At 48.6% G+C, this 11,786-nt stretch overlaps 4 protein-coding genes across 4 annotated transcripts; all 4 read left to right on the top strand.

Moving 5' to 3' along the window:
* Positions 1–649: 649 nt before the first annotated feature.
* Positions 650–1,007, top strand: JR316_0012013 (uncharacterized protein; the record flags this gene model as incomplete). Its single annotated transcript, XM_047897654.1, has 2 exons — positions 650–748; positions 804–1,007. The coding sequence occupies 2 exons, from the start codon at positions 650–652 to the stop codon at positions 1,005–1,007; spliced, it is 303 nt and encodes a 100-aa protein (XP_047744063.1).
* Positions 1,008–3,177: 2,170 nt separating this feature from the next.
* On the top strand, positions 3,178–5,879 carry JR316_0012012 (uncharacterized protein; the record flags this gene model as incomplete). The annotated part of the gene is made up of 4 exons (XM_047897653.1): positions 3,178–3,338; positions 3,438–4,363; positions 4,424–5,000; positions 5,573–5,879. 4 exons carry the CDS (start codon positions 3,178–3,180, stop codon positions 5,877–5,879), a joined length of 1,971 nt encoding a protein of 656 aa, XP_047744062.1.
* Positions 5,880–8,033: 2,154 nt separating this feature from the next.
* JR316_0012011 (uncharacterized protein) lies at positions 8,034–8,763 on the top strand (the record flags this gene model as incomplete). Its single annotated transcript, XM_047897652.1, has 3 exons — positions 8,034–8,073; positions 8,129–8,481; positions 8,536–8,763. 3 exons carry the CDS (start codon positions 8,034–8,036, stop codon positions 8,761–8,763), a joined length of 621 nt encoding a protein of 206 aa, XP_047744061.1.
* A 513-nt stretch (positions 8,764–9,276) lies between these two features.
* Positions 9,277–11,466, top strand: JR316_0012010 (uncharacterized protein; the record flags this gene model as incomplete). The annotated part of the gene is made up of 3 exons (XM_047897651.1): positions 9,277–9,285; positions 9,346–10,280; positions 10,344–11,466. 3 exons carry the CDS (start codon positions 9,277–9,279, stop codon positions 11,464–11,466), a joined length of 2,067 nt encoding a protein of 688 aa, XP_047744060.1.
* Positions 11,467–11,786: the final 320 nt, after the last annotated feature.

The following is an 11,786-nucleotide window of genomic DNA, read 5'->3' as shown; positions in this document are numbered from 1 at the left end:
CTAGCGACAGTATGGACCCATAACAGCTCTTTTCGCTGTATTCCCACTCGAACGCGTGATAAGGAAGACAGATCCCGTGGGGGCACGGTGTGACATTTCAGGAGCGCGGTGCAGGAGTCGGGATGAAAGGTGAGTCGATACAACCGATTATTCACCGCAAAATTTCACCATGCATTGTTTACAACCCAAGATCCAGTGTAAAGATTCGATTTTTCAGCCCCACCGAAGCCTACGTGGCCTTCAACAGTTATCGAATTCCTCAGTGTTTACCTCTTCTCTGAAAACACGCTCACGCAACCCTTTGGCACGCTATCGCAACGACAAAGTCAAAGATAGGCTGGGTGACTCAAAAGGTGTGAAAGTGAGGGAGAGGTCATGTTCCGAGGTGCGTCAATATCTTATTTCATTCCGTTCTGCTCTCACATAGTACCTTTGTCTTTCCGACCCCGCCACACGCCACCCCTTCGACACTCTTCCCCCACCCCTCGTATTCTCGTGTTCCCGTCGCCATCATAGACCTCCCAAGCTCACGTAATTTCTATCCCTACCCCAACTGTCTTTATGGTGCATGCACACCGAACCTACGTTCTTCCGACCCCGCCACACGAACACTGCTTCACCACTCTGCCTCCCCTCCCCTCCTACTCCCATGCTCCCGTCATCGTCATTTCAGACCTCCAAAGTCTTCTGCGTGTCACTTGAACAGGGAAATCTGGGATTTCATCATTCAGGTCGACTTCCATTCACCGTGAGTTACGAGTATGGTTCACGAAGTCGATGGGCGTATGTTTGACGCGAATCAGGACTTGGACATCGGTGTTGAGACCAAAGGATTGGCAGACGAAGCCGTGTTGTGGTTTGGGTATGCACTTGATGATGGACCTCTCTGCCTTCAAGCAGGTGCAGGTGCCAGCGCTGCTTCTCCGACCATCTTCATCGTGACACGTACCCAAGACTTGAGTGAGCGTCTGATGTCTCTATCCCTCCAGGCCGACAAGGCTTACTGAAATACTGTAATAGGAGAAACCCACAACCGTTGTAGTGTGCGTCGCATCTTATGTTTCCAATATATGCGCGATCTCATTGATGGGTTTCGTTTTCAGCAAGCGCGATTGAAAAAATCGGTGATCGAGCGCGGGGTGGGGTGCGTAGAGCACTTTGTCAAATGTTTCCTGCAGCAGAACCTTGTCGTCAGTCGATTCTCAATCCATGCGGAGGAAAGGGCGCATGTATGCCCCGTTGCAAAGATGTATATTATTTGTTGATTGGTGAATGTTCTTGGAGACAAGGTACGTGTCCTTTTCACCTCGAACCGAATGTCCCACTTACATAGATTCCCATTCTTTTCCTGATACGGGACAATCTCGTTCGCAGCTTGTTGGGATCGGATGACTTATCGATATAACATATTCGCGGGAATGGATGAAATCGTATGTTCTCTGATTTACTTTACCCCATCTATCACACCGTGGACCTTCTGTTGTACGCATCCCCATCACTTTGACGCCTCACCGTCACCCACGCCCATTTGCCCATTCGTGCACTCGCCTGACACCTCCCCTTTCTAGCTTATAACGATCTGTCCTCTCCTCTCCTCTCACACATCTATTCGCCTCTCCCAGCTGAAGACAAACGGCCGTGCATACACCCTCCTCATATCTCTGCCTACAACGCCCACCCAGCGCCTATCGAATATATGGGCTATAATCGATTGATGGCGATGCGAAATCGCTTCTGGCTCCTGGCTAACCGTCTAGTAGGAGGTAAAGTAGCAGAGGATACATTGTTGATGGACACAAATGCGTGTTTGTGTTTGTGTTTGTGTTTGGCACTGTAACCTCCGCTCATGCTTATACCACGCCTCATGACGGTGCCTCCGCCTCGCCTGCTGCACGACCTGCCGCGTCACTCGTTCTCTGACTTTCCGACATCTCCCAGCGTCAAAACAAGGTACAGCCCTCGTCGTTATATCCGCATTCAATCCCACTTTGTTGACGAGGTCTATATCCTCTCTGAGTCTGTGAGATCATGATACATACATTGCACCAGAGCTGTTACAGTATATGTACGCTGTTCTTGTGTGATGTTAAGATATCTTGTTTCAATAGCCGCAGAGGATTAAACTCTGGCTTACCATTGTATAAGGTCACGGAATCTTCAATGAGATTGCGGGATACCTGTTTCCTTCTTAATTTTCTTTACGCTCCGCCCTCTTTCGGATTGCTCTGATGCGTGTTGCATGTCTGTATCGCAGCCATTCACTACAGATATACTCTGTGGGTTGTGCATGGTTTCGAAGCACGATAACGCTGTCGTCATATGGCGTTGAGAGATCGTTGGGGTGGTACGAGGGAAATAAAAATACAACAAAGATACGCATAATTGCTGTCGAATGTAATTGTATACACGTAGGATTTGTGGGCGATGATGTAAATGGCATGCTCGCTCTTACTTTGATATGGAATCCACAAAATGAAGAGAATCCAATGCGAGGACAAGGCCACTCATTTTGGCGTGAGTGTATAGACACTGGGTAAGCATTTAAATAGACAAGAAATTTCCCGAACGCTCTATTTTTTCCGCCTACCAGGAACCACTTCAAAAGAACAAGGACTCCGAGTCGTATTTCCTTGGTCCCATATTAAGACTAAAGGCCAGTCAGATGACTGTGTGGTTAACGGATGTACTTCAACTTACCCGTCAAAATAAGCGAGAAAAATTCAGGACACGTATATATGGAATTGCAGCGGTTGCGATTAAACGTACAAAGCAGTGAGGTGAGAATGGAAGAAAACAAAGTTGTCAGGCTCGATCCATCACGAGGCGATGATAATCGGGGCGTACAAGCAGGGACAAACAAGGGGGCGACGACATTTCGCGCTCTTCTTATGTTGTCTTTTCTTATGTCGTTGTCAGCCAGGAGCTGTGCGATGACTTGACTCTTCTGAATCCTGGATACTACCCAACCCAAATTATTCTTATACCCCCGGCCATCTGATTCCATCCCCCTTCATTTCGGATTCAAGCTCATTTACTCCGTTCTGCACGCATACGCACATAGCAAGCTTCCTTTCGACGACCTGCGTCATCCCACCTCATCTAAGTAGTACCGCCTACCCAGCTATCGCACGGTCTTCCTTCTCGTAATCCGCTGCGACGCTATATCAACGACACCCCATGTTCACACCCCCAGATTCAGACGACACCCGCAACATGCCCCCGCTGGTCGACACCAACCAGCCTTTCTACCCCCCGCCTAACGGAGCGACTAACGGCGGCGATCCAGGGTTCTTCGATGCGTTCCCGGGAGCCAGCGGCGGAGGAGGAGGGAACCCACAGTACGTACCTCAAATCCTTCCTGCATTTCTAAATCCCCATCTCTCGCTTTCACCCGTCTTTCCTCGTTGTATAGCTAATTACTTACATTGAACCACTAGCTCGTCACCCTGGGCACCTCCTGGACACACACCCTACCCCGCGCACCCCGTACACCTCAGTCCGTGGTCTCCCCAGCCCGCATCTCTCTATCCAACACCTCCGCACAGCGCCCCCGTGGGTGGGTGGCCCTACGGCGGCTACGCTTCCGCCGGACCACCCGTGTGGGGCCCACCACCCCTCGCATCCGCCGGCGCAGCACCAGGGAACCCGTGGGGAATAGGAAGTGGCGGCGGTGGCCAGTGGGCCGGCGGGTACACTGCATCCCCGCACCCTGCGTTCCCAGGCGCAGCTGCTGGACCGTCGCAGCCGCACTCGCCGTATGCTGCGCCCGGGACGCCGTTTGACTCGTCGGTTGGGCAGCCGATAGCTGATGGATGGTTTGGACGACGTGAAGGTGGCGGAGGCGGAGGTGGAGGTGGAGGGTGGGGAGACAACCGGAGGGCATGGGAAGCAATGGGATGGGACGGACGCGGGAAATGGGACTGGGACTGGGATGCTGAGGAACGGCACCTCAAAGAGCTAAAGAAAGAGAAGAAGAAAAAGCACCGCAAGAGCGGGGAGTATGGTGATGATTGGGATTCTTGGGAGCTTTTGGGTTGGGATCTCGGTGGGGGGTCGGCGATGAAGAGGTCGAGCTCGCATGGTCCAACGCAACCGCATCGCAGACCGTCTTTGCATCGCTCGTCGTCATGGGGGAACAAGAATCAATATCGCGGGCAGCAGTACTCGCCGTGGGCGCCCAATGCGCATCTCGATAACGGCACCCCTGACTACGCGCAGGGCGACATATTCGACGAGAATAATCTTGCGAAACGGCCGAGGGATTGGAGGGCGGATTATAACCCGCGCCCTGGTCTAATCCCCGCTGTGACGATGGCTATGGGCGCTATGGGGGGCTTGGGGAGGAGCCGGTCAACGGTAAAAGGTGTGTTATCTGTTCATTACACGCTTCTTTTCACCAATACTTAAAACATCGTAATCATAGAATTCCACGACCCTATCCGTCGCCAAATCCACCCGCTCTTCGACCTAACCGATGTTTCCCCTGCACTATCCTTCTCCCTCCGCGCACCACCAAATCCACATTCCCTCTCCCCACCCAACCTCAAATTCTTCCGCCTCTCACGCCCACACAACCCCATCGACCTCCTCCAACTCGCCACGCGGCCCGCGACACCCTTCATGCGGCTCATGCACCCCAAATTGCCCTGGTACATCGACATTCACGAGTCACGGCCGAACGGCGTGCTCGTCGGCGACGTGCTCGAGCAAATGCACCGGCAGCTGCACGTCAGCATCCGCGGGCGGCACTACTGGAACGACGTGCTTGGGCCCGAGGAGCGGCGGGAGATCGCGCGGGCGTTCGAGGAGCGCGTGCGGGCGTATGGTGAAGGGGAAGGTATGACGCCCGAAGAGCGCGAGCGGGAGGAGCGGGAGAGGAGTGTGTGGGCTGATGGTGCATGGGGCGGTGTACAGGCCAAGGGCCGCGAGCGGGTTGGGGAGGTGGTCAAGAGGGGTATTATACAAGTCGATTTCCTGGGCAAGAAGTTTTGGTTTGAGGGGTTGGTGAGGGGCCCCAGGGGTGTCTGGGAGATTAAGACGGCTGCAGCCGACTGAGAGCGAGTGCGTTTTTTTTCATATCTATTTTCTTCTTTCAAGGTGTTTTGGTGGTCTCTCGCGCCATTATAGCAGTGTTGCTTTAGAAATGGGTTACCCCTGTCGCGTTTTCTTCGTCGCATTTGTTCTTTTTTTGTTCTGTATTTCATCCTCTTGATTCCTTATTCCAGCGTTTTACCATGTACATTTGACATATTCCATTTCATTTCATTCATCGTTATTTCGGTATTCTAGAACGTTGTAACTATACTCTCGTGATATCGCATCTTCTCACTTCCCGTTCGTTTGCTCGTCTCTCGGTTTTCGGTGCGTTCTCGTTCTCCAAAGTCATGCTTTACCGCATATATCCAGAAGAGTCTTGGGTCTAGATCCGAGGTGTATGAACGCTCCCCTGTTTACTTAAACGGGTGTCCTTCCCATTGCATACAGGACAATTATCCTGGCCCTGAAATTCTTGACTTATTTACTGGAAGCTCCGGAGGAGAGATTGGTACATGCAACACGGCTAGATTCTCAGACCCTCCTCCGCAAGGGACGTTCGTGCTGGATTGGAGGATGTCGCTCGTGTCCTCAACTCGCTTCCTTCGCCAGTTGTTATCACGCCCCAAGACGTCAGCAATGTCCACGCCGTAAACCACCTCATCAAAAGGGTGAAAAACCCATGCGCCTTGGCTCTCTTAGACGAGATTGAGAGCAGTCCAAGGGTTCCCCTACTACACGGGAGAGTGAAGGATAACCAACCCCCTACGCTGGATAAAGTGGTCCGACTACGTGCTTGTCTGATTTTGGTGTCCATACCTGCGCACCGCGCAGCACTCGCTTGACTTCTCTGTTCAACACATACCCTTGCCGTAGAGAAACTGAGACACACGGAACGTCGGCATTCTAAGATTCCACGACACAACCGTCTATGTAGATTCTGCAAATCGGAAGTCGATTGAAGATGAACTACGCGCCCTCTTCCTATGCAAACACGTACCCGCTTCACTCATGGATAAACGCATGAAATTTCTGCAGTTGCTCGCCAACACAGCTCCTCAAACTGAATGGTTCTTCACCAACGATAGAGAAAGCTGGGATCTAATCCGACAACTCAGGGACCAATAATCAACCCTACCCGCCTTTGCGGCGTACGTGTACCACACACTGAAGGAATATGATCAAGTCGACGATCTCAGACCCGCCAATAGCACCACACAGAGTAGCATTTTGTATAATTAGTTAGACTCTAAAAACCTGGATAAATAACTATAAAGATGGTTCCCTTCATCCTGAGCCAGTGACATCCAGCAGAATGTCTTCACAACACTCTGCCTTCGAACCTGTAAGGGAAATGAGAGCCCCATCAGAGCCTGAAAGTTTACAGGTCTGTCAGGCTACCGATGAAAGCCGGTGAGTAATCCTTTTTAGGGTCTGTAAAATCACCACAACAACCAACCACGTCGAAATGACCACCTTGTACTCGTCATGGATTGTACCCTCCCAAAATGCGAGGAACGTATGTTTGTGATCATTTCTGTATATGAAGAATTCGATATAACGACTACTTTTTATACAGGTCTGGATCCACACCTTTTTCCATCCATTTGCTGCACGGTTTTAATCAAGTCGTTAATACGAGAAAATCGTGAATTGTTAAACAATAGTAAAAAGTAGTGTGCTGGAACTCTATTTCACATGCTGCCAACCTCACTGGTGATTAGGACTAAAGGAACACTGAGTGATTCATTATAATGACTCAAGATATCTGCCCGTGCGGCGCAGTCCACCCGCACCGTGCCGTCTAAGTCTCTTCGCTGTTTTGATGACCGTTAGGTCCCTCCTGTGATTACTCCTGATTACTCTGGCACGGCGCTTAAGATAGAATCAGTGATCCGTCACTTAACCTTCAACTTTACCAGATTAGCCTATACGTGGCGTAGAACGTTTTGGAGTAAGATGCCAATGATCCGTGGTCAATGGCCTCCCAAAAAACTGGTAGCGAAAACTGATACAGCCCAATGTCTGTAGGTCCTGTTAGTTATGTTGATTGAGGCTATCTATTGAAAACCATCGTATAGTTATGTTTTTAAACACAACTCCTAGAGTTCCGGTGTAGCAAGATTTGACTCTAGAACATCTGCAACGAGAGTTTGGCATAATTATGCGTCAATCTGTTGGTGTATTAATATTCTCGGCTGCACAATAGCCTCACAAGTATAAATATATGTTTATACACATCACATTCGCCAAAACAGACTAAACATGAAGCGTTCTAAAGCATCGCAAGAGGTTGCATGCCAACGAACAAAGTTTTACGGTCTTTTGACTGTGCCCGGGCGCTTTGATCCAGCGTCTCAACCACGTATATATGTGTGCATATAAACAGAGTCTTCTTTTCAATTTTGAATCCATCGTAGCCAAGCATGGCATCTACCAACAAATCCTTTCCAATCAAGACGAAGAACCACATACTCAGCGCCATCTTAAACAGCTCGATGCTAGTCAACTATTTAATGGGTAAGAGAAGCACTCGCAATAACATGCATAAATGACAGGCTCATCTTTGTGAAGGGATATATACAATGGTTTATGTTGGTGCCATGTTCCTCTACAGTACGTTTCCATACTACCCTTCCCAAACTGTGATGTACATACAACATCCCAAGCAAAAAAGACATCGACTCACAGGAACAAACGCCTCGTAATGTCTGTCATATCTTTGCTATACCTTTTTTGTTTCGTGTCTTTTATCACCGGATGGTATATCATTAACTGGTCTGTCGTGTCCCACGGGGATACACGGACGTCTATCTTTTTATCGGCTTTGACGACCATACCATGGATGGAAGGATTAAACTCATTTCTTCTGTACGCATCATTTGTCTTGGCAGACGGGCTGCTGGTATGTCCCGTTTCTTAGGTCTTATGGATACTTGTTGTTTAAAGGTTTCTCACAGATTTGGAGATGCTATCATCTTTGGGGAGGATCTTTTAAAATGATTATTTTACCGCTCATACTTTTACTGGCGGAAACAGGTACGTAACACATCATAGAATCAATTCACCTTTTGTTCTTACGAAGTACCCGAAGGCCTTGTAATTACGGCCACGGTTTTGAGCTCGTTGGGCACTCACCTCACCAGCTGGGCAGACGCAACGCTCACAAATAACATTATAACATCCCTCACATTCATATCACTGGCAACAACCGTATCTGCGACATCTCTCATAGCGTACCGAATCGTCATAGTCTCAAACAACCATGAGACACATGCACACAAGGCATATAGCAGAATCGTATCGACTATTGTGGAGTCATCTGCGATATACGCCCTGACTCTCCTTCTGCTCGCCTTGACCGAGGTCATCCCCGTGTTCTACACGTTAGAGTCCCCGTTGATTCAAGCTGAATATTACACCCAGACCCTGGTGATATTTTCATCAGTAAGTTTCAGTGAAACGTACCCGACTAGTAGTAGAAATCTGATATATTGTCAGGGTATGGCGCCGACCGTCATGGTCGCCAGGCTTGCTCTCTCGAGCACCCGTGACATTAAATCAAGCGGAACGATCACTCACATTACCGGTTTCAACTTTGAATCTCAACGGGATAGCTGTTTGAGTGCCCATCAGGAGGGTACAAATGGTGCTGGCAGTCGAGATCAGGCGCAGGTGAGGGAAATAAATCAAGAGTCTATATGCGACTCCCGCTTCAATCCGGCTTGACTATACCTGAAAGACCACTGTCAATTAATTATAATAGGCATCCGACTCATTGAAGACATTTCAATAGGATTTTAATAAAATTAATTATGACTTGTAATTTATGAAGTGTTGTTGTTAATTTCCCGATATAACAATCATCTTTCTATTGGCGAAGGCAGAGACCACATTGACTCGTTAATTTGTTACCTGTGTCAGGAGAAGTTGAAGTCCAACACTTAATAGGAACTTAAAGATATATGATCCGAATTTTTCTCTCCGTACTTTCAATAGGTTACAGAGATGTGGTAATCGCGAAAGTACCGCCGCGAAGTCAAAACACCGTGGCAGTGTCACACAGGGTAAAATTACTAAAATTAGCCCTCAGGCTGGTGAGAGAGTTGAGCTCCTAAAGTGGCATATGATTTAGTAATAGTAAACGACGTATGTTATAAGCTGCCAACATACCGAAGAGGTGGGTCTCGCTGGCATCTCTTTCCCCCACTCGCTGTTAACCAAAAGAGATACGAGAGCAATATGCCCAAGGTAAACTATAACTAGGATATCTAAATGAATGAAAGGCTCTGATACTCTACTGAAAATCAGCACGCAAAGCTCGCCCCGTTATGCAACGTCTGCAGGCAAATCAACCTCGCTAATACGAACAACCGTAAACCCTTGGAATACTCACTTGGGACATGGGAACAAGTCAAGAAACGAGCAACGAAGCATCCTAAATGCCCCTTCTGCATCTTGATCCAATCCTACATTGACAACTCGGGGCTTGCCTACTTGTACCAGACGGGACCTGCATCTATTGAATGGAGAGAGCAAGGTGGATTCTTTTTTGAGACCGATGGAAGTAATCTGTCCTTTTTGAACGAGGACACTGCTACATCCCCCCATGGATCCGCCCGAATAGTGAAGGACACCATCGACCCTGCGCTGATGAGGAAATGGATCAGCTTGTGCGAAGAGCACCATGGAGAGAAATGCAGGCCCAGGAACGACGTTATAAAGACGGCAGAGAATCCAAACGGTGTGAAGATCCTGCGGCTCATCGATACGCTGGATCAGTGCATCGTTGAAGCGAAACCCGGCGATCAGTATCTAGCTTTGAGTTACGTCTGGGGGCCAGTCAGCCCCCTCATACGGCTCGAGCAGGGTACACTCGATATCTTGACACAGAAAGGGGCATTCAAGGACCATCGTGATAAGGTTCCTGTGACGGTACGGGATGCAATGGACTTGGTCCAGATGATTGGACAGAGGTACCTATGGGTTGACAGTCTCTGTCTCATTCAGGACAACAACGAAGATATGTTGGACGGCGTCTCACACATGGATCTCGTATATCAATGCTCTCTATGCACCATCATCGCCAGTTATGGATCCGACTTCAATGCAGGACTCCCTGGTGTACATCCTGATTCAAGGGACGTGTATCAGGAAGTGTTCGAAGTTTTGCCTGGAATAAATATGACGATAATCAATGGGGTATACAATGCGATGACGGGAACCCATTCTAAGCGCGCGTGGACGTTCGTATATTCTTCCTCGTGTATTTCTATAAATCTCTCGTTCTAACGAAAAAACACTATCAGTATGCAGGAGCTCGTATTATCCCACCGCACTTTGGTGTTCACCGAAGATCGAGTATTCTTTCGATGTCGATCTAACTGTTGGACTGAAGATACTCTATATGATTGTTTTCCCACTGCTATCAATAAAGTTCTCTCGTCAGGAGGGGAAATCATGTTTGCGGAGGACAACGATAAGCACCCTCTCGCTTCGTGCATCTTTCATCTTTTCCGGTATGCACCTCGAAAGCTCACCAAAATAACCGATACTATCCATGGATTTACTGGAATTCTTCAATACGTCTCACGCCAGGCAAAGTCGGGCATTCTGGAAGGCCTATTTACATCGTCATTCGATATCAGCATTTTAAGCTGGGATAACTTTCCTCGAGCAACCACGCGGCCTGTTCGCCAAGAGGACTTTCCAAGTTGGTCATGGGCAGGTTGGAATGGAATTAAAGACGGCTATGCGCGCTTCTGTTATGACGCTAACTCAACCAATACATGGCTGAAGACGAAAACATATATAATTTGGTATAAACGAAGCCCAGGAACAGCGAGCTTGGAACTAGTTTGGGATCTATCAAATGAGGAGACCCACGGAGCGCCAGACGAACATACCATTGCGTACCGTCCGACCCCCAGCGACCCATACGGTCGCATTAGACCTTCTTTTCTTGATGGTCTTCAAACACAACCGACCCTGGATGATCCTCGCCGTGAGGAGATCATCAAATCAGAGTTGACCAAACGCAAATATCACTTCCTCCACTTCTTCGCGTTCACAGTCGTGGTCGAAGCCTTGAAAAAACCTCCTGCAGGATCTGAGCTGGAAATGGCAATGGTCTACTCTCTTAGAGGGCAAAGAGGTAAGCAATGCGGTGGGGTTAAGCTAGACAACCCAAGGTCAATGCAAACGGTGAAAGGGCCGCATGAGCTTATCCTCCTCTCAAGCATGGACAAGTATGATGGATACTTTAACGATACGATCAAACATAAGCGACCGTATTATTGGGCCATGTTAATCGCCTGGGTCGGAGAAGACAAGGTCATAGCGGAGAGACGGGGAATCGGGTTTATATATAACGACTGTATGGACGTTATTCTTCCTCCTGGAAGAGTGTGGAAAGAGATTGTTTTGGCTTAGATATCCATCTCATAACATGATCAGTATAATGAAGTGTGAAAGCGAGTAGCAGAAGAAGCGGTAGCCTTTAAGCTGCTAGCATTAGCAGGATCACGCCCTGCGTTCACACAACACATATCGCGCATCCGCGTCAGAATTTACCCATTCCAACAGAAAATAAAGGCAGACACGCGTGTTTTTCTGTCAGAGGCTGACTTTCAGAAACTTATGCTTCGTCAATTGCAATATAATGACAAATCGCTGAAGTGAACCCCTAACCAAATTCAAGCTCCGCCCGAATCCTTATCGATGGAATCATCGTCTCTTTTTTGCAACTTTCG

Source organism: Psilocybe cubensis, chromosome 11 (genome assembly GCF_017499595.1).
Source record: "Psilocybe cubensis strain MGC-MH-2018 chromosome 11, whole genome shotgun sequence".
Classification (NCBI taxonomy): Eukaryota; Fungi; Basidiomycota; class Agaricomycetes; order Agaricales; family Agrocybaceae; genus Psilocybe; species Psilocybe cubensis.
The sequence above is the reverse complement of the archived record's forward strand: the minus strand, read 5'-3'. Positions and strand labels throughout refer to the sequence as shown.